Source organism: Scyliorhinus torazame, chromosome 7 (assembly GCF_047496885.1).
Source record: "Scyliorhinus torazame isolate Kashiwa2021f chromosome 7, sScyTor2.1, whole genome shotgun sequence".
Taxonomy (NCBI): Eukaryota; Metazoa; Chordata; class Chondrichthyes; order Carcharhiniformes; family Scyliorhinidae; genus Scyliorhinus; species Scyliorhinus torazame.
Genome location: NC_092713.1, coordinates 153700188 through 153723383, shown reverse-complemented (window position 1 = coordinate 153723383; position 23196 = coordinate 153700188). Strand labels below are relative to the sequence as shown.

The 23196-nt window shown below is 48.5% G+C and overlaps 1 protein-coding gene across 1 annotated transcript in view; it reads left to right on the top strand.

Moving 5' to 3' along the window:
* Positions 1–23196, top strand: part of olfml2ba (olfactomedin-like 2Ba) — a 74336-nt gene that overhangs the window by 11836 nt on the left and 39304 nt on the right. Inside the window, exons 3-5 of the mRNA XM_072511679.1 lie at positions 4758–4865; positions 10370–10552; positions 21042–21273. Of these exons, the coding sequence (XP_072367780.1) occupies positions 4758–4865; positions 10370–10552; positions 21042–21273 (523 nt within the window). The remainder of the gene's footprint in view (positions 1–4757; positions 4866–10369; positions 10553–21041; positions 21274–23196) is intronic.

The following is a 23196-nucleotide window of genomic DNA, read 5'->3' as shown; positions in this document are numbered from 1 at the left end:
CACATCAATCCCTTCATGGACAGTACATAATCTGTTCCATCATGGACCCCATCCATTCCCTTTAATCCCAGGAAAGGCTCTGCCAAGTTTTATCTGTTCCTCCTCCTCCTCTCACCCAAATTAATCAAGCACAGCTCTATATTATTGAGGCTTTATGATTTTTCGTTGACCAGTTCCCATTTTTGTTGTAATATTTACATTATTCCAACTGTTCAGGTAATAAAATTTCCTCATGCATTCAATTATCCATATCTGTACTTTCCATTTAGTCCTCAATCTTATTTTTTTAAATTTAAAATACCCAATTCTTTTTCCCAATTCAGGGGCAATTTGGCGTGGCCACGCCACCTACCCTGCACATCCTTGGGTTGTGGGGGTGACACCCACACAGACACAGGGAGAATGTGCAAACTCCAAATGGACAGTGACCCAGAGCCGGGATTCAAACCTAGGTCCTCGGCCATGAGGGAGAAATGCTAGCCACTGCGCCACGTTGCCACCCAATCCTATTCCTAATCTGATATTCACACAGTTACTTTTTAAAGAGATGTTAGTTGGCAGAGCATTAACAACCTCCTCAAGGAATAGTGTCCATAGTGCCCGGGCAGCACGGTAGCATAGTGGTTAGCACAGTTGCTTCACAGCTCCAGGGTCCCAAGTTCGATTCCCGCCTTGGGTCACTGTCTGTGCGGAGTCTGCACGTTCTCCCCATGTTTGCGTGGGTTTCCTCCGGGTGTTTCGGTTTCCCCCCACAATCCAAAGATGTGCAGGTTAGGTGGATTGGCCATGATAAATTGCCCTTTGTGTCCAAAAAATGTTAGGTGGTGTTACGGGGATTGGGTTGAAGTGTGGGGATAGGGTTGAGGTGTGGGGATATGGTGGAGGTATGGGCTTAGGTAGTGTGCTCTTTACAAGGGCCGGTGCAGACCCGATGGGCCAAATGGCCTCCTTCTGTACTGTAAATTCTATGATTTTGATTCTATGATTCATATATCCTTTACCATGTAAAGAAAAGTAATTTCTTCTATTTTGTCCTAACTGATCCTCTTTAATACTGGGCTTGTGCTCTCGAGATCTGTGCTCGTGGTCTAAGTTAAAAAACATGTCTGCAGCTAAATTATCCATTTCTGGTAGCATTTTAAAATCTCAAATCACGCCTACACGCAATCCTTTTCAATGAAAACAAGTTTAGTTTGTTCGTATTAGAATTCTAAATGCTTACTGACCCATCATTTTGATCCTGCAGACCAAGGCAAGACCTGTGAACTGTCCCCTGCTACATTAGTGGATTGCAGCTAATGGCAAGTTATTTCACACGTGTAAATATAAACTAATTGGCCTCCTTCATTTCATTAACAGCAGAGACTCAGTTCTTCATGTGTTTAGTGAGACGCCACTAAATAACTCAACCTCGTTCAAAGCTGACTAAATAGAAGTTGGTCTTGCATCATGAGCTTGACAACATAGGGATATCAGTTACATCAAAAGCTTTCCAATGAACCTTCAGATGGAAACTCGTAATGGTGTTATTAACAGTGCGTACAGGCACAGATAATTGGATCTTGATATTCCTAAATGGAGGTCCAAGAACGTATGTTATTGTTTGAGTAATGAAGCTCGTTTAACATGCTGCACAGGAGCCAGTGCAACACCGCTCTCCTGAAAGCTAAAGCTCCTATCAAGTTTCTCATTGCAAGGTGGCATGGTGGCACAGTGGTTAGCACTGCTGCCTACGGCGCTGAGAACACGGGTTCGATCCCGACCCTGGGTCACTGTCCCTGTGGAGTTTGCACATTCTCCCCATGTCTGCATGGGTTTCACCCCCACACAATCCAAAGATGTGCAGGTTAGGTGGATTGGCTATGCTAAATTGGGTACTCTAAATTTATTTATTTTTTAACTCTCATTGCAACAGCCTTGTCAGAGAGTTATATGAGAAGCATCCAAGATAGATGTCAGACACAAAAAAGTCCTTCAATCTAGCTCTCCTGTAATGACATGTGAAAGTATTGAAGATTAAAGGGTGATATAATTGAGTCATTCATTTAGAATGATGTGGGAGTCCAGAACTAGGGGGCAGAACCTTAACATTGGATTTTGACCACTCAGGGATGATATTAGAGTCATAGAAGTTTAGAGCACAGTAAAGGTCCTTCAGCCCATCATAACTGCGCCAGTCATAAACAACCACCTCAATATTCTAATCCCATTTTCCAGCACTTGGCCCATAGCCTTCTCTGCCTTGGCATCACAAGTGCACATCTAAATACATCTTAAATGTTATGAGGGTCTCTGCCTCCATCATCCTTTCAGGCAGTGAGTTCCATACTCCCACCACTCTCTGGGTAAAAAAGTTTATCCTCACATCCCCTCTAACCCTCCTGCCCTTTACCTTAAATCTATGCCCTGTGGCTATTGATCCCTCCACCAAGGGGAAAAGTTTCTTCCTGTCCACTCTATCTGTGCCCCTCATAATTTTATACATAACAATCATGTCCCCCCTCAGTCTCCTCTGCTGCAAGGAAAACAACCCCAGTCCATCCAATCTCTTTTCATAGCTAAAACTCTCCAGCCTGGGCAACATCCTGGTATATCTCCTTTGCACCCTCTCCAGTGCTGTCACATCCCTCCTATAATGTAGATTCCAGAACCACACACAATACTCTAGGCTGTGGCCTAACCCACATTTTATACAGTTCTATTGAGGCTGTTTTCGTTAAAGAGAAGAAGGTTAAGAGGCGACTTAATTGTGGCATACAAGATGATCAGAGGATTGGATAGGGTAGACAGTGAGAGCCTTTTTCCTCAGATGGTGATGTCTAGCACAAGGGGACATAGCTTTAAATTGAGGGGAGATAGATATAGGACAGATGTCAGAGGTAGGTTCTTTACTCAGAGAGTAGTAAGGGCGTGGAATGCCCTGCCTGCAACAGTAGTGGACTCGCCAACACTAAGGGCATTCAAATGGTCATTGGATAGACATATGGACGATAAGGGAATAGTGTAGATGGGCTTTAGAATGGTTTCACAGGTCAGCGCAACATCGAGGGCCGAAGGGCCTGTACTGCGCTGTAATGTTCTATGTTCTCTATGTTCTATTAGGATACATTTCTTCACAATAAGTGGAAATCTGCAACTCTCCTCCAAAAAAAATTGAGGATCATTGACTTTTGGCAGGCAAGGGTATTAAGGGTTATGGAGTCAACAAAGGTAGATGGAGTTAAGATACAGGTCAGCCATGATGTAACTGAATGGCTGAAAAAGCTCAAGGGCAGAATGGCCTCCTCCTGTTCTTATGTGACAAGCTAAATGACAAGGAAGTTGTCTGATTTTTTTTCAACTGAATAGGAAAGTGCAATTAAACTATACCTCAACATCCTGGATGTTGTAGGACACTCAGGGGTTTAATGGAGATCATTATTTTTCATGACCAGCCTGTACAAACAGCGGCACCACACCCCCTTATTTCATATTATATTTAAGGCGTTGCTTTGATACCAAATTGGATGATGCCTTGTTCTAGTGCTGCAAGGCAGAGAAATCTGCTCATAATTTACCCCCCAAGAGACAAAGTTTTAAAATATATTTAAAGTGCCCAATTTTTCTTTTTCCAGTTAAGGGGCAATTTAGCGTGGCCAATCCACCTACCCTGCACATCTTTGGGTTGTGGGGGTGAGACGCACGCAGACACGGGAGAATGTGCAAATTCCACGTGGATAGTGACCGCGGGACGGGATTGAACCCGGGTCCTTGGCGCCGTGAAGCAGCAGTGCTAACCCACTGTGCCACCTGTGTTTCAGTTAACTTATGCCATCTTTGCAAAGGTAGGACAGTCCTCACCCAGAGGAGTGTTTGCAAAGGGCACTCCCCCCCCCCCCCAAGTATTTGTCAGGCTGAGCAGGAGTGGGTCAGTATTTGCAGGGGTTCTCCAGGAATGTGCCTATGTTTACAGGACCACAAGTGACATGACATGCTTTAGGGGCGAGGATACCATTCAGTACCCACAAGTGGGTTGTCAAATGGACAAAGGAAAATCTGATTTGACGGATCTTTTCTGCACAAGTGTGTTTCCTAACAGGACAACCAAGGAAAGGCACTGGCAGCTGTGAAGGAGCCATTTGTTGCTTGTGCTATGCAGGAAACTGGCGGAAACACATCTGTTGTTTGAGACAGCCAGTTGGAGATAAACTCAATCCGCTGCCCGTGAAACGTTAACAACCGTGCTTGACAATTATTACACTACAAAAATTCTGAGTTGCATGGTTAATATATAAACTCATTAAATTAATACTGTCACCATTAGATGCCCTTTAAGAAGGGTTGTGGGGAGAGGTCAGTCAAAACCAGTTCGTCTCCGGCATGCATGCACAAATGCAGTTTGGTGAAGGTGACCTGTGATTTGTTTAAAAAGAAAAAAATTGCATTTACATTGTGCCTTTCACAACCTCTAGATGTCTCAAAGCACTTTACAACCAATGAAGTACTTTTGAAGTGTGGCCACTGTTATAATGTAGGCAATGTGGAAGCCAATTTGTGCATAGCAAGCTCCCACAAACAGCCATGTGATAATGGACAATATTCCATTTTGTAGTGTTGATTGAAGGATAAATCAAAATAATGCCATGGGATCTTCGATGTGGACAGGGCCTTGATTTAACATCTTATCTGATAAAGGAACCTCAATAAGTGCAGCAATGTCAGCTTGTGTTTCATGCTCATTACAACATTTGTCCAAGATGTTTCTAATTTGTTTTCAGCTCTCCTCTGTGATGGAACTGTTGGAAGGTGCCTTCTTTGGAATAGACCTCCTAAAGTTACATTCTGTTACAACCAAACTCATCAAGCGTATTGAAAAATTGGAAGAGGTAAGACACATCTTGGTTAACTGCTCAGCTGGCAACCATCCAGCACCTTGTACATGTGAATTCTCTTCATGTGTGAAAATAGGATAGTGAATGTGAGAAGCAATTTAAAAAAAAATATATATATTTTATTAAAGTTTTCAAACAGAATTTTTCCCTTTTACAACTCCACTCCGAAGAACCTGCTCAGTCTTGCTCCCGTCGTATGTGCTCTGTGTAGAACCTTAAATTGTATCAGGCCAAGCCTGGCACACGAGGACGAGGAATTTACCCTACTTAGGGCATCAGCCCACAGCCCCTCCTCAATCTCCTCCCCCAGCTCTTCTTCCCATTTTCCCTTCAGCTCCTCTACCAGCGCCTCCCCCTCGTCTCTCATCTCCTGATATATTTCGGACACTTTGCCCTCCCCGACCCATACCCCGGAAATCACTCTATCCTGGATCCCGTGTGTCGGGAGCAGCGGAAATTCCCTCACCTGTTGCCTCGTAAACGCCCTCACTTGCATATATCTAAAGATATTCCCCGGGGGCAACTCATACTTTTCCTCCAGCGCTCCCAGGCTCGCAAACATCCCGTCTATGAACAGATCTCTCAGTTTCCTAATTCCTGCTCGTTGCCAGCTCTGGAATCCTCCGTCCATCCTTCCTGGGACAAACCTGTGGTTATTCCTGATCGGGGACCACACCGAGGCACCCGTCACCCCCCTGTGTCGCCTCCACTGCCCCCAGATCCTTAAGGTTGCCACCACCACTGGGTTTGTGTTATACCTTTTCGGGGAGAGCTGCAGCGGCGCCGTCACCAGTGCCTTTAGGCTCGTTCTCTTACAGGACGCCATCTCCAAGAAGCAATTTTAATTATGAGGGGCATTGTAGTAAGTTCCGATCCTGGAGTTTCCCCAAGCTAATGCCACAGAACAGTCTCCATCAGAGGGAAATCAGAAGAGAGTCATCCAGGCCACTCTCGAGACTTCATAATGGTTGGCTTTAGAATTACACTGAATACATTGAAAAGGCCATTCGGCCCAAATGGTCTGTGTTTATGTTGCACACAATCCTCCTCCCACCGTACATCATCTCACCATCACCTCCTACCTTTTGCTCCCTCATGTAATTTTCTAACTTCCCTAAAAATGTATGTGCTATTTGCTTCAAACACTCTATGTGGCAGTGAGATTCACATTCTTTTTATTGTCACAAGTATGAAGTTACTGTGAAAAGCCACTAGTCACCACATTCCAGCGCCTGTTCTGGTAAGCTAGTATGGGAATTGAACCCATGCTGCTGGCCTTGTTCGGCATCACAAACCAGCTGTCTAGCCCACTGAGCTAAACCAGCCCATAATCTCATTTCATTGGAGTATGATACTGGAGGTGATCTGGGGCAGGGCACTTGTCTGAACCAGGGGAGGAAAGGACAAGGGTGACAGAGCTGCAAAGAAGCTACAGCTGTCACTTTTATGGAACCATCAAGAGCAGTCATCTGAACTCTCAGTCATTCACTGTACCTCACCACACAGCACAGTACAAGCTTCAATAGCAAAAAACAAGCTGTCCAAGTATCAACCGTTGTTTAATTTGTGACTCAGAAGCACAAGAAATGCTTTCCCTGATGATGCGCACACATCTAAAGACAGTTTGATACTTTGCCAGACCACATCTTGTTTTTTTGCCCCCCTCCATTGTGTGACTGACCACTGGCAACCTCTCCACTCTGTTAGGGAACGCTGAGTGACCCAATTCAGCAACAGCCTTGAATGGTTTCTTCAGCAATTAAAACCCGCAATTCCATACCACATTCTTGAATGACAATTTGAACCTTGCTTCAACATTCTCCTCTACTCTGTTGAACCAGTTTTTGTAAAGGGATCTGGTTGAATTGCAGAGAATATTGCACTTTGCAATGTTGCATACAAGTAATTATTTTGATCTAAAACGGATCAGCGTGAAAGTCTGTGTAAAATATTCAGAAGCCGTCCAGCTCTAGTCATATTGTTGTATTTTTTACACTCAGTAACACATGGGCGATATGTTTATTTATGTAGGATTTCATAAAATTGCTTAATTGTTATGATGCCAACACAAATGGAAAATGCGTGGGTCTCACCCCCACTTGTGTGGATCTCACCCCAAAGATGTGCAGAATAGATGGATTGGCCTTGCTAAATTGCCCATTCATTGGGAAAAAATAATTGGGTACTCTAAGTTTATTTGAAAAAAACAAACATGGAAGTCATTTTGTGCATTCTGCATTGCAAGATTCTACGGACTGCAGTGAAATGAATGCTCCTTTTTTTGCAATGTTTGACAAGGGGGATGGTAAATGATGCTCATCTTCACCAACAGTGCCAACATGCATTCTTACATTGGGCAGCACGATAGCACAAATGGATAGCATTGTGGCTTCACAGGGTCCCAGGTTCGATTCCCCGCTGGGTCACTGTCTGTGCGGAGTCTGCACGTTCTCCCCATGTCTGCGTGGGATTCCTCCCACAGTCCAAAGACGTGCTGGTTAGGTGGATTGGCCATGATAAATTACCCCTAGTGACCAAAAAGGTTAGATTGGGGTTATTGGGTTACAGGGATAGGGTGGAAGTGAGGGCTTAAGTGGGTCGGTGCAGACTCGATGGGCCGAATGGCGTCCTTCTGCACTGTATGTTCTATGTTCTATATCCACCTGAACAGCAAGGGGCAAAGAAGATCTGTTTCCTAAATTTCCATTAGCTTTACTATTTAATTAAAACAAATAATATAAACTCAAAGTGAAATGTCAAAATAAAGTTAAAATTTATGATGTTAAAATGGTGACTAAGTTGCTCCTGCAACCTTGCTGTAATTACCTTTCTTCAATCCTTGGAGACAATATTTAGTGTCAGATCCCTAAGTGCAATGCTATGGAAAAGTGCTGAATTGTATCATAAACATCAGCATTAGAAGCAGCATCATAATGCATAATTCTACAAACTATACAAGAGAAATGAAACTAATAACACACTGTTACATGCATCAACGGTGTATCATTGTACATAGCATTGTTATAGGAGTGCACATGACATATCATACTGGATAAAAGCAAATTACTGCGGGTGCTGGAATCTGGGGCGGGATTCTCCGATCCCCCTCCGGGTCGGAGAATCGCCGGGGGCTGGAGTGTATCCCGCCCCCGCCGGGTGCCGAATTCTCCGGCACCGGAGATTCGGTGGGGGCGGGAAATGCGCCAGTTGGCGCCCCCCCCCCCCCGCGATTCTCCGGCCCGGATGGGCCAAAGTCCCACAGCTAAAATGCCTGTCCCGCCGGCGTAGATTAAACCACCTACCTTACCGGCGGGACAAGGCGGTGCGGGGTGATCTGGCCCCGGGGGGTGCCCCCACGGTGGCCTGGCCCGCGATCGGGGCCCACCGATCCGCGGGCAGGCCTGTGCCGTGGGGGCACTCTTTCCCTTCCGCCTTCACCACGGTCTTCACCATGGCGGAGGCAGAAGAGACTCCCTCCACTGCGCATGCGCGGGAATGCCGTCAGCGGCCGCTAACGCTCCCGCCATGCGCCGCCCGGAGATATCATTTCCGCGCCAGCTGGCAGGGCGCCAAAGGCCTTTTCCGCCAGCTGGCGGGGCGGAAATTCGTCTGCCACGGGCCTAGCCCCTCAAGGTTGGGGCTCAGCCCCCAAAGATGCGGAGCATTCCGTACCTTTGGGGCGGCGCGATGCCTGACTGATTTGCGCCGTTTTGGGCGCCAGTCGGCGGACATCGTGCCGATACCGGAGAATTTCGCCCCTGAATCCAAAAGATAAGGGGCGGAATTCTCCCCCCCCCCCACACACCGGGTGGGAGAATGGCACGGGCGCCGCGCGAGTTCCGTCGCGCTGCCCGGACGCGATTCTCCCACCCCACCCAAACCGGCGCGGCGCGAATCACGGCTGGCCGCTGGGAGAATCGCCGCTTGCCGTTGGTAATGGGCGAGCGGCGATTCTCCGGCCCGAATGGGCCAAGCTGCCTGCCCAACACGATGGGTTCCCACCGGCACCGTCCACACCTGGTCGCTGCCGGAGGGAACAGCACGGGATCGCTGGGGGGGAGCGGCCTGTGGCCCTCGAACATTCCAGGTGATCAGTCTAGTTGGGGGGCTCATTGCCCCCCCCTCCGCCGATCAGTCATCCCCTTTTTTAGGCCCGCCACCAACCCGTGGTCTGCGCCTCCACCGGTCCATCCCCAGGCAGCCCCCGACCTCTTCTCTGTCCCTCAGCCCAAGTCCCTCCCTCGCCGGCAGAACATTCAACCCCCTCCACCCCCTAGCAACAACACCCTGGAACCCAATCCATTTCCTAAACCAAACATATGCACACACCCCCACTGTGCTTCCGAGAGCTAGCTCACCCAGCTAGCTTGGTGGTCCCCATCCCCGGCGCCAGATAGTCTCCCACCTATTGTTCCCTCCTCACCCTCCCCTCCGCTCATGCAAACAAACTCCAACATTAAACAATCCCCACACAATTGCCCAACAGAAAAACACCAAGATCAAAACTAGCACACCACCATCCCCCAACAATGCAAATAAAAACCTAAGCTCACTCAGCTCTACTGCTGGTTCCAAGTAAAACAAGAAACTTTTTACAAAAACAGAGAAACAAAACAGAGAAAACAGAAACACGAATGTTGCAGCCAAGTTCAAATGCTCTCAGTCCTTTGTCAGCCCTTTCTTTCTCGCAAAGGCGAACGTGTCCTCAGGCGACTCAAAGTAGAAGTGCTGATCCTCATGCGTGACCTAGAGACGAGCTGGGTATAACAGTCCAAACTTTACCTTTTTCTTGAAAAGGATTGCCCTGATATGATTGAAGCCTGCTCTCCTCCTGCCCACCTCCGCGCTCAGGTCTTGGTAAACCCACAGGATATCATGAGCATCTTTAACAATAGTTTGGAGTGGACAGCCAATGTTCATCACACGCCTTCAGACTATCAAGGCATGTGCACTCTCTAAGCTCAACAAACCAATTGCCAATGAAATTCTTGATGAAGCAATAAATTCTTTCCTGCAGCACTACAGTTTTAAAGGTGGTGCTGGAGTGGGTCCACAAAACTACTTTTAAATCTTAAGATTTAATGAGTCAACTACCTAACACCTTTGCGATACTGTAACTGGCATAGCCATTTGTGGTCCAAGAATAAATGTGCAGCAACTGAGGTATGGTAGTTTAGTGGTTATAATCCAAGACTGAAAATTCAGAGATCAGAAACTCAAGTCACACCCTGCCAAGTTGTAAACTGTATTCAACTGCATTCTTAAAAGCAAGCAGCAGGGAAAGAAAATGACAAAAGCTATTATATTTGCGTAAATACCCAACTGGTTCAAATGTGCCTGGTAATCATTATTGTTATTGTATCTTTGGTTATATTTTGACGACAAGGGTGCTTTAAAGCCACAAGTAGTTGATGCTGTGTGCAAGGGTCAACCAAAAAAAGAACAGAGAAACGAGGAAGACAGAGCAGGGTGATTAACTGATCTCCCTTTCTCCCCAGGCGTATACCATAAATACTTCCACAGAGGATAGGCCCATCACTGGCAATTCCAACAAGGTTCAGAGTAAGATGGAGAAGAAGGAAAACTGCACGGATCCTCGCAGAAGCCTGAAGGAAGAAATGATTGACATGAGCACAAACTTCCTGCAGAGAGATGCTGCGGCCACCTACACCCAGTCCGAGGTAGGAGACCAAGCTAAGGAGACAAACAATATCACTGAGACATCTGGGTCCCATTTATATTTCATCCATCAGTTTGAAAAGCAGCTGTAGCAGAAAGTGATCCAAGAAGACAGTGAAACAGAAAAGCACCAATGACTAAATAATTTGATCCTGTCCCAAGTTTTAGAAGCGGGTATTGTTGACAAATGCTTTCCCTGCCTCTCCACTCCGGATGATAGGTCTGCCCTCTGAGTCATGAATGTATTGGTGAAAGTCTCCAGCGTTAAAAACCGTGACATTTTATTGCGGGTTTTTGTGCTCACCAAGCATCTACACACGATACCACCAAAAATCCCGAAGGCGGGTTTATGTTCAGGTTTGTTAAGCTGAGATGACAATGCCGATGTGCTGCTTCTCCATGTTTTAAATGCCTCAATCCATTCTACTACGTTGGGGACAAAATGTTTCACGGTCTATGATAGAGCTGCAAGGATTGGCGAGCTGGGTTTACCAGTGTAAATATAGGGAACTAAGAAACTGGTGTGAGCGTCCTGCAGATCTAACTCTAATTTCCAAAGTCAAGGGTGCTCCAGTCACCTATAGTCCATGCAAGAATAAAGCTGCCTCAACAATGTGCCTCAGCCTCTGGAAAAGCACCTCCTGCAGCTTCAGTGACTGCCAGTTTTCCATTTCCTGAGTTCCTGAGCACGATATTTCACTTGTGCCAAATTAGGCAGAGCTTTGTGCTGTGGGCTCAATGCCCACTCAGAACAGAACTGAGACTGCTCAAATTCATTTCAGCTTAGGAAGGACCCTTAACAACTGGCCAACAGATCTAATCAATCCGAGCTGTTTTAAACTGGATCCTAGAGGGAAAAGAGCGGAGTCTTTAATACTGAACTTGACAGGTCAAACATTGAGGGCAGAAATGTTGGGCTTCATCAATGTGAGAAATGGAGGTAGATGGGGCCCGAAATACCTTGTGGGCCGGCATGTTGGTGTCCCGACCCTAACCGGTTTGGCCGAGGATATTTTGGGGGCCGGATATGACTATCTATCCCATGAGGTGGGCAGTCGATTAGGTTTGTTACGAGCCTTGTTAAGGGCACTGGAAGGAGGCTGTCTGGGATTTTCCAGCTGGCCTCCAATTTCCCCCACAATGGGGGACAACCCCCCTGGAAGCAGGCATCTTGCAGCAGGCTGGGGTGCCAGCATACCAGGCAGGTCGGTGAGCTCCCTCTGCCTCCCTGGGTGCAGGTGTAGCCAAAGGCGGCCCTGGAGCGGGAATTCCCCAACCTACCCCATCCCACACTGGTAACCTGGCTGCTTTTTCTGTTTTCTACTTGGTTTTTTTAAAGTGTTTGCGAGGACACCTTGGTGAAGCATCCTCTCAGTCACTGCAGACTGCTGCTCCTGTCAAGCTATAGGTTTTCCAAATTCAAAAGCCTGACCACTGCCTTTAATTGGACAGGGAAACTGCCTCCATGCCAATTAAGGTTGAGCCAGGTCAAACCCAAAGAGTGGCGTGTTTCCCTCCTGGGAATGAGTGCAGGGTTAGGAAAATGACTCAGTTCCTGTTTCCTGCCCCCAAAGTGATAATTCAGCCCAAAGTCTCTGTTCTGTTAAATTATATGGTTCCAGTAATGGCGACATACTTGGGAATGTAAAAGGATATTTTGAAAAACAACAAGAAGGAGTGAAGGAGGCTGGTGTAATAACTTTGCCAAGGCCAGTCTTCTGACAATAACTCCCTTTGTTAAGACAGCAAAAAGGGTCGCTGCAGCAGTGTACAAAACTTGCATCCCAGCCCGGGGAACCTTGGGGTGCCGGTCCGGGTCTGAACTGCGGGTTTTAAATTGCCGCCATGCATCTCCCATTGGGTGAGCCTCCGTCCGCTCAATAGGGGAGCTCATATTCCATGAAGCCCATGGGGGAAGCTATTAGCCGACCCCCGGGTCCTTTATGGCCATAAGAACAGCCAGGAATTTTCTTGGATAATGGAAGGGGCAAAATATATTGCAGCTTAAACTTACTCTTGGGCCGTGATTCTCTTGCTGCGTAGCGCTCAAGGGAGAGTACAACACGGCTGGAGAATCCCGGGTGATCCTTCCCAACAGGCTCCGCGTCTCTCGAGATTCATCCGAGTCCCGCGAGATGTCAGAGTCGGAACTCCATCCAAAATGGATGGGACCGAATGACGCTCCTGGAAGTTGGGCGTGGACCTACTTACGACCTACCTGCCTGTGATACACCATCCTCCCTCAATTCTCCAGCCTCCCCAGGGAGGCTGCAGCAGAGTGGCGGTCAGTGCTGATCCACACAAACGTGGACCAAGCAGAACGGTACACAGGGGAATCTCCCAGGCCATCGGAGAACCCTGGGTGGTCAGGGTAAGTGCAGGGTCGCAACCTGGCCCTCCCCTGGAACGTGAGCACCAAACTGGAAGGAGCACCGCATGAGTGCTACGGTGGCATTGCAAGGGTGCATGAGTGCCAGGATGGCACTGCAAAGGGTCAGGGGCCATGCCCATGAAATGAGGGTGGAGGAGGGATTTGAAGGGTGGGAGGGTGCAGGGCAGGTAAGTAGGGGCCTCTATGAAGTTGGGGGGTGATGGGCAGGGGTCCTGGAAGGGTTGGGGTGCTGTAAGGGGACCTGGAGGGGCCTGATGAGGGGGGAACCCCAGGGAGCCCATAGCGGGGTGCCCCCACATGTGTGTGGGGGTGACACTTCCCATGGGTGAGGGATGTAGGGGACCCACAAGCTCACTAGAGATCAGGGCACCCTTTCAAATTGGCGGCCTGATCTCTGAGGGCACGATTCTCCAGCGTTGTTGCACTCTTGCTCAAGCGAAATGAGGTCGGTGAATTGCGGGAGAGACACCAAAAACGAGATCTGCGCCTGGCGCCAAACAGTTTGTGATGCAACCGGCCCGCTCCCGTAGGCAAAATCGGGATCTCGCTGAGCGTGGCGAGAAACCGACTATCACCACTTAAGCTCAATTTCCATACAATTAACCAGAGCCACCCCATATCCAATAGCCTCCTGTGATTCAGCAGCCTCCCAGCAAGCGGTCATGCTGCCGCTGATTTGAAAAACGTGAACCTGGCGGAAGGGCCTCTGTGGGGAGCCGAGGTGAGTAGCCGTCTTTGCTCACAGGCAAAGGGACCGGGGGGCGCTGGGCTTGCCACCAGTGCTCATTGGGGGGGGGGGAGGTGGGACCTTTGGCTTGGCATGGGGGACCTTCCGCAGGGATGGGCCACCATGGGAGGGTTGGGGAGGGGCTGGAGGTGGGATCAACCAGTGGCAACCCCTCGCAGCACCACTGTGCCAGCCCCTGGATTATGTGTACCCGTTCCAGGGGCAACCCTTGTCCCTGCCCATCTGCCCCAACGACCACCCATAACCCCTACCGACTGCTGAGGCCTCTGGCTGTGCGGCTGAAGGCTATTGCGAATAGGGAATTGCCATTTGTGGTTAAATGAGAACTTCTTACAACCCAAGATAATTCCCATGGGTGGGCGGGCCATGTAAGCATGTGGGAGTCATTGCCTAGCATCCCAGTCACACCTTGATGCATGGACACTGCGAGAGGCACACCACACACACAGCAGCCAACATCCAAACACCCAGGGGATAGGACACAGCTCCAGGGACATGTCCACAACCGGAGGGTGGGTGAGCGCCACATGGAGGGGTGCCTGGAGAGATTGGCCAAGGGTTCGGAGGTCAGCCCAACGAAAGTGACAGAGGCATCATACTGGTTGTGCAAAAAGGTACTTAATGTGATGTACAATACCCCAACCCCAATGGTGCCCCCCCCCACCCCCCAATTCCCACCCCACCCCCTACCTATCCCCCAACCCCTCTGCCCTCAGTGATCCTCAGCGTGCTTGGCCCTCCTAGCTCTAACACTACATCCAGGTGTTTCCCCAGAATGCACATCTGAGGTGGAAGTAACCAGCTTATTACCTCGTCCCCTGGTCTTTGATGCCCCCGGTGGGCATCCTTTGGGGCCGGAGGGCCCCGGCTCACTTGTTGGTGGCTTATGCACAGCCTTTATGCCCTGTTTATGCGTGCTGACCTCAAGACGCAGCCTCATCAGAGGGGTGGAACTCGGGGGAGCTGGTGGCCACTGCCGCCACTCTATGGGACAGGTCCAGATTGGCACTCAGCACCCCCCCTCCCGGTCAGTGCCTGTAGGGCCCTTGGGACAGAGAGGCAGTTAGATTGATCCCGGCTGCCCCTGCTTCATCTGGCCCTGCCAGCCCTGGCAGTTCCCCATGGTCTGTACCATTGGGTCGATGCCCTCGGCGATGCTGCTCACTAACTGGGCCATGCTCTGCAGCGCCTCGGCAATGCCCACCTGCGACTGGGACAAGCTCCGCAGCGCCTTGGCCATTCCCATATGAGTGTGGCGCATGTTCCGCAGAACCTCATCTGGCCAGCACCATCTCCTGTGCCCATATCCTCTGGAACTCCTCCAATCGCACCTGTCGCTGAAGGTAAGCATGCAGGTGCAACAGGCGGTAAAGAAGGCTAATGATATGTTGAACTTCATTGTGAGAGGTTGAGTACAGAAGCAGGGATCTGTTGCTACAATTATACAGGGCCTTGGTGAGGCCACACCGAGAATTTGTGTGCAGCTTTGCTCTCCTTTTTTGAGGAAGGATCTTCTTGCTCTCAAGGGAGTTCAGCGAAGCTTTACCAGACTGATTCCAGGGATGGCGGGACTGTAATATGAGGAGAGATTGAGTTGATTTGGAATTATCTTAGTTATCTGCCATGGCCTCCTCCTATCTTCTATGTATCTATGTAATCGGCTATGGATCAGCTGGAGTGACACTGACATCTCCCCCTGGGATCCAGCAGCCCTCCGACTGCTGTTTCACCTGGAGGTTCGTGCCTCCACCTGATGTGCAACATATGCAGTGTGGTGCTCACCAAATTGTGCCCCCGAAGCCTGTCCACTAATATGTCCCACCGAAGTGTGTGTATCTGAGCTGGTGTAGGGTGCGGATGACAGCTGTGCCATGACTGTAAGGTTGCATCTTCGGAGCTCTCCTCCGAGGTGTTCTCCTCGGAGTCAGGAGAGGGTGCAGCCTGCGGGAGAACGGACATGTGGTCAGTGGGAGGGATGGGTCAGTCAGTAAGGCAATCTCTACTCACGTCTGACAGGTCCTCCGTGTGGAGCCCAGTGGTTCCTCACCTCTGCGGCGTCCACCAGCATTCGCGTGGGTGACGGAACTGTCCTTGGCCACCCCAGTCACCGCGAAGGAGGTGAGGATTCTTAAATCTGGCACCACGCCGCTAGTCTGAGCCCTCTCCCGCCAATTGTGGGAGAGCTTTCCCTGAGGAGACACAGAGAGGGCGTCGTTAGCCACACGCGTGGTTCACAGTGGTGGGGGTGGGGGGGTGGGGGGGGGGTGGTAGGGAGGATGTGAAGGGAGCATTGGGGGGGGGTTGAAGGAGGAGAGGGTGGTGGAAGGATTGGGGGTCACATCGGGAGTTGGGGGGTGTCTACTCACTCATGCTGCCCGGTGTAGGTCATTGACCTTAAGAACAAAGAAATGTACAGCACAGGAACAGGCCCTTCGGCCCTCCAAGCCCGTGCCGACCATACTGCCCGACTAAACTACAATCTTCTACACTTCCTGGGTCCGTATCCTTCTATTCCCATCCTATTCATATATTTGTCAAGATGCCCCTTAAATGTCCCTATCGTCCCTGCTTCCACTACCTCCTCCGGTAGCGAGTTCCAGGTACCCACTACCCTCTGCGTAAAAAACTTGCCTCGTACATCTACTCTAAACCCTGCCCCTCTCACCTTAAACCTATGCCCCCTAGTAATTGACCCCTCTACCCTGGGGAAAAGCCTCTGACTATCCACTCTGTCTATGCCCCTCATAATTTTGTATACCTCTATCAGGTCGCCCCTCAACCTCCTTCGTTCCAGTGAAAACAAACCGCGTTTATTCAATCGCTCCTCATAGCTTATGCCCTCCATACCAGGCAACATTCTGGTAAATCTCTTCTGCACCCTCTCTAAAGCCTCCACATCCTTCTGGTAGTGTGGCGACCAGAATTGAACACTATACTCCAAGTGTGGCCTAACTAAGGTTCTATACAGCTGCAACATGACTTGCCAATTCTTATACTCAATGCCCCGGCCAATGAAGGCAAGCATGCCGTATGCCTTCTTGACTACCTTCTCCACCTGTGTTGCCCCTTTCAATGACCTGTGGACCTGTACTCCTAGATCTCTTTGACTTTCCATACTCTTGAGGGTCTTTGACCTTCTTATGGCACTGGAAGCCATTCCTCCTGGTCACACTCCCCGAGCAAACAGCTGCCACTATCTCATCCCAGGCGGGATCCTCGGTGAAACAGGACATCCCACCTGGCCTCCACCTCGTCTAGGAGCCTCCCCATGTCAGTACCCCGAATGTTAGGGCAGGTTTCCTCGGCACAATTATTGCGTGCTGGCTCAGTTGGCTGAGCAAGTGCAGCTTAAGTGCTGCTCGACCTTATTAGCGAGGGGCTGGCGAGCGTAGTGCCGGTGAATCAGCTGGCGAGGTTTCATTTGCAACGAGAAGCCCATGAGGCCTTGTTAAGTGGGCCAATTAACGTTGAATTGCGTTGCTAGCCTCACTGGGTCAAGCACCGGGAAGCTCGCGACAATTCCTGTTCGCTGCCACACTTCAAAACGTTTCTGGAGAATTACATCGTGAGTTCAGCTCCCCAGTGCTAAAAAAAATCCTTAGGGCTGGATTCTTCTGCCCCGCCCGGCGCAAGAACGCCACAGGCAGGACGCGGACAGTGGAAAAGTCCATTGGCCGAGGGCGGGCGCGGCCGGAGAATCCCTCCTTCTAAATTTGGGCCAAACCGGTGAGAAACTCCCCAGGACCCCAAAAAAGTGATTAAGTGACATTGAATACCAGTGGGGAACTCGCTGGCACAGCCAGCGGGGAAACTCCCTGAAAAACCTGCCACAATTTCATTTAGAAATACTTTGGGAGAATCGCGCCCTTGAAGTGTAAAAGAAGAATATGCAGGTGGATATTCTCGTGGTGTCCAAACAAAAGTAGGTAAAGCCTCATTTCTGGCTTGCATGCATAATGTGAAAAATGGCCCTCGTACCACTAAAGTAAATTGTTGAAAAGGTTGAGTGTACTTCCATTTGCTTTTTACATTTCAAGGCAAAAACAACCAATCCTCCCATTTATTCTCCTTCTCAATAACTCAGTTATTGGTTGCCCAATTTCCTAAATCGCCACAATGGGCTGAGCAAACTTCATGGGCTCAACTACAAAGTATGGGACGAGAGTCCTGTGCATTTGAGATCAGGTCGAAGTTACAATTTCCGCTTCCTGAAAGATATTAGTGAGCTACTTGTGCGTTATAATAAAACAGCAGCTTTCATTTTTGCTACTGCAAAGAACCAGGCTCACGGAATTCAATTTTCATTTTGCCCTGGTGAGATTTGATCTGAGAACCACGAGGCTGCCATACCTACTTCTGCTTTCAACATCTCCCATTTTACTTGGGGTCATCATAATTCGGGTGAATCACTCTTCTCCAGCTCCTCCTGTCAGTCATCCATTCTTCTTCCAACCTCGCTTTGTTAAGTCCCTCACTACGGCTTCCTTCCATTAGTTCTTCCCCCCCCTCCATCCTTTTTGGCAGCCCCACCTCCATCACCTGCCTCACGATATGTCCTCTCTCCTTCCGCACCATATGATCATACCTTGTTAATCTTTTCTTGTCTACTTGCTTCAATGCTCCCACAGTAATCATTGGCCTTCTGATGTACTGGCTGCTACTTTTGTCCTTTCTTGACTCTGCACATATCCACTTCAGCATCTGTATGTCATTAGTATCTAGCCATTGATTCTCCTTTCTTGATATCGCCCAAGTCTCTGCACCATGCAATAAGATTGGGTTTCTGGAAGACTTGGAAAGTCCGAGTCCGACAAAGCTTCTGTGGCTGTTGTTTTGGAAGATGGTGGGGGAGGGGAAACGGCGTCCCCTCCTGAGTTGGATCAGGTCCACAGGTTGTTCAGGCAGAAACACCATACTGGGGAGCCAGCGCATGCGATCATCGTGTGCTTTCACAGTTTTCAATACAAAGAAAGAATTTTGGAGTGGGTAAAAGATCATCGGGCCTCCAGATTGCAGGGCCACGTTGTCAGGATCTATCAAGATGTTGGAGTGGAGTTGGCCAAGGGAGTGCAGCATTCAGCAAGGCCAAGGCTGCGTTGTATCGGAGCAATGTTCGATTTGGTGTGGTTTACCCTCTGAGTGACTTATCAAACAAAAGATTACTACTTTGAAACTCTGGTGGAGATTGCGCGTTGTATAGAAACATGGACTGGGATTGTGATAAGTGTAAATTATATTGGTTGGGAGATGTATGTGTGGGAGTGTGAATTTTGGGGTTTTGGTGGGGTGTTTGTTTACGCATTTTGGAGCTTTGTACCTGGATTCATATTGTGGGTTTTCTACAATTGGTGTTGTTGTTCATGTATCTTTCTTTTTTCCCTGTAGTTGGATTTGGGCTGGGGGCTGGTTGGCGTTATGGGTTTTTGTTGTTATGCCATTTACTCTGTGTAGGGGCCATCTTGCTCACTCAATAGCTAAACAGTAAGTTAACGGGAGCAGAGGAATCCCCGGGGTATCTGCAGCTCAGACTGTGGGGCGGGGGGGGGGGGGGGGGGAACGTATTAGTCTGATTTCAGGTGTTTTGTTTTTGTTTTAGGTTTGGGAGGATGGGAGACTTTCTCTCGTTGTTGTTTGCTGGGTTATTGGGTGTGGTATTGATGAGAGGCGGGGGTGAGGGGTTGTTCTCGGATGGTGGCTGTAAACCGTTCGTTGTTCTGTTTTGATGGGAGATTTGGCAGCCATCTTGGGTGGGCGTGTCGGCTCTCTTTGAATAGTTGCTGAACTGCCCCACAGAGTGGGAATGGCTGACTCTCGGTCGGGGTGGGTAGATGACCCCCTATTTGGCTGGTCACGTGGAATGCGAGGGGGCTAAACGGTCCGGTAAAAAGATCTAGAGTGTTTGTACACCTTAGGAGTTTGAAGGCTGATGTGGTGCTGTTGCAGGAGACCCATTTGAGGATTAAAGATCAGACAAGATTATAGAAGGGCTGGTTTGGGGCAAGTATTTCATTTGTGATTTGACAGTAGGGCCCGGGGCATTGCAATTTTGATTAATAAGAAAGTATCTTTTCTGGCGGCTAAAATTCTGATAGATCTGAATGGGAGGTATGTAATGGTCAGTTGTTCATTGGCAGGTACTCCGGTGGTCAATGTTAATGCACCAATATCTCAGGTGGTGAAAGTCTGGGTCAAGCCAAGCTGGGGGCTAGCAATATTCAGAGTAGTGGACGAACCGAGAGTGCAGGAGGCGAAAGAGGCCGGTATTCTGGCCTTTGCGTCCCTAGTAGCCCGGCGAAGGATCTTGCTAATGTGGAAGGAGGCGAAGCCCCCCAGCGTGGAGGCTTGGATACACGATATGGCTGGGTTCATAAAGTTGGAGAGGATTAAGTTCATCTTGAGAGGGTCTGCGCAGGGGTTCTACAGGCGGTGGCAACCGTTCCTAGATTATCTCGCGGAGTGTTAGAGGAAGGTCGGTCAGCAGCAGCAGCCCAGGGGCGGGGGAGGGGGAGCTGCCTGGGGGGGGGGGGGTCGATGAGCAAGAGATAACATGAAGAGTCGGGGAAACTGGCATGTACGGGAGAGAGCCAGTGTACAAAGCTATGTAAATATACTATTTTGCCATGTATGTATCTTGCTCCGCGCGATTTCTCATTTCTTTTTCTTTTTGTTACGGGGGGGTGGGGTTATTGTTTGTAAGGGAGAAATATTGTGTTAAAAATGAAAGGGTGGAGAGGCAGAGGTTGGTGGATGCCATCCTGGTGGCGGATCGCCAATATTCGCTTATCCCAACGCTGGAGTTGTTGGCAAGCAGAAAGAAATTGTAGTTGGAATTTGGGTTGCTTTTGATGGGCGAGGCGATGTGTCATCTGCGACATCTGGTGATTTAATTGAGGTGTACAAAATTATGAGGGAAGAGATAGATTTGACAGGTTAAAATTGTTTCCCTTGGCAGTGAATCATGGGACATAGATTCAAGATAAGCGGCAGAAGGTGTAGAGGGGACGTGAGGAAGAACGTTTTTACGCAGAGGGTAGTCTGGAATTCGCTGCTCGAATTGGTTGTGGAGGCAGAGACCCTAAACTCTTTTAAAAAGTACTTGAATCAACATCTTAAGTGCTGTAAGATACAGGGCTATGGACCGAGTGCAGGAAGGTGGGATTAGAAAGGGCACCTGGGCGTCCTCGGGCTGGCATGGGCAAGATGGGCCGAATGGCCTCCTTCTGTGCTTTAACTTTTCAATGTTTTTTTGTGGTCTTTAAAGCTGGAGTCTGATTTGTTAACCCCTGGGATCCTCTGTGAGCTCTTGAATATTTCTTCCAACTAATGGCCTCCAATTCTGGTTTGTTTAAAGGAGAGACACATCCGTTTGTTAGCTGAAATGTTCGACAAAGAGCTCAGCCAGAAAAGAAGTGGTAATAAAGATACCAAACCACTTGCATTGTCGCACATGAAGGAGAAACAGTTTGAGAGGTACCACAGGCACAAGCATTCCCAAAGGCCGACCATTTTACGAGCAACGTACTACAAGGCAAAGGCTTCGGAGGAAGCAGAGGTAGCAGATGAAGATGTGGCAGAGGATGAGCGTAAGTGCACAATAACACTTTTGTTTGGGTTAGGATATTGAAGAAAAACTTAATTGGCTGTAAAGTACTTTGGGAGATCTTGATATTTGCAAAGGTACACGTTTCGTCTTTGTTACTTAAGAATGGAGTCAATAGAAATAGAATGTTTTTTATCATGGGCACTTGCACCTTCAATTAGTGCACATTGTTTTCTCTCACTTACTTATTCACTATTTCTACAAATACACATCCACTTGCACACCTTCAGTCCATCATCGGTGCATACCAACTTTTGCACTAAGTCCCTCCATAATATTTCCCACATTCTATCGGCATACCAACTTAGCGTCTTAGTTTGCTTTATCTTGATGGCACATTACAAGTGGTTATTTTGTCACATCAGTTTGGCAACCCAACAGGCTGAAATTAGTTTTTGGATTTGTCACTCGGGACCCCTTTTGAAGCTGGTAACTGATCCTCAAAGTATTGTTTTCAGAAATGTGCCTTGATGGTTCAGCCAATGTCATCCATGGTTTAGGAAAACCAGATAAGTTTTAAGTTTGTGCTCATCAAGGTGCTGAAATTCAATATTTCCCCCTTTTTTGTACCCATTTCTGGGGACGCCAACTTAAGACATGGGGGTAAAACTTGCTGTAATCAGCCCATAAACATCTGTGGCACCGGTGCAACTTTTCAACTTCCAGTTGTAGTAATGTTGCTAATTCTGGTTGGAAGTATTCCAGTTGGCTGCATTTGGTGATGCTGCAACTACAGAGGGCGCACTTCCCACACATAGTCGCAGTGCCTGAGAGGTCAAAGCCACTGATGTCCAATGCAGTGCTCTGTATCAAAGATGGTTTTTAAAAAATCATTTATGGGATGTGGGATTATTGCCCATATCCAATTGCCATTGAGAAAGTGGTCGTGAGCTACCTTCTTGAACCACTGCAATCCACGTAGTGTAGGTACACTCACATTGCTGTCAGGGAGGGAGTTCCAGGATTTTGACCCAGTGACAGTGAAGGAACGATGCTATATTTGCAAATCAGGATGGTGAGTGGCTTGGAGGGGAATGTATAGGTGATGGTGTTTCCATGTGTCTCGTGGGCTTCTTCTCCTAGATTGTAGTGGCCATGTGTTTGGAAAATGCTGTCTATGGAGCATTGGTGAATTCCTGTGTGTGAGTCGGTGGTGGAGAGATTTAATGTTTGTGGAAGGGTTGCCAATTAAGAGGGCTACTTTTGCCTGTATGGTGCCAAGTGTCTTGAATATGAAGCGACACTCATCCAGGCAAGTGGCGAGTATTCCATCACACTCCTGACTTGTGCCTTGTAGATGGTGAACAGGCTTTGGGGAGTCGGGGAGTGAGGTATTCACCGCAGGATTCTGAGTCTCTGACCTACTATTGTAACCACAGTATTTATATGGCTAGTCCAGTTTAATTTCTGGTCAATGATAACTCTAGTATGTTGATAATGGGGGATTCAGTGATAGTAATACCATTGAATATCAAAGGTTGATGATTAAATTCTGTTTTGTGGGATGGTCATTGCCTGGCACTTGAGTGGCATAAATGTTATCTATTACTTGTCAGGCTCAGCCTGGATATTGTCCAGATCTTGCTATATTTGGACATGGACTGCTTCAGTATCTGAGAAATCAAGAAGGTGCTGAACTTTGTGCAGTCATTCGCAAACAACCCCACTTCTGCCCTTATTGATGAAGCAGCTGGAGATGGTTGGGCCTTGGATACTATCCTGAGGAACTCCTGCTGTGATGTCCAGAAACTGAGATGATTGGCCTCCAACAAGCACTACCATCTTCCTTTGCGCAAGATATGATTCCGACCAGCGGAGAGTTTCCCCCAATTTCCCATTGACTCCAGTTTTCCTCGGGCTCCTTGATGCCACACTTGATCAGCTGCTTCCTTAACATCATGGACAA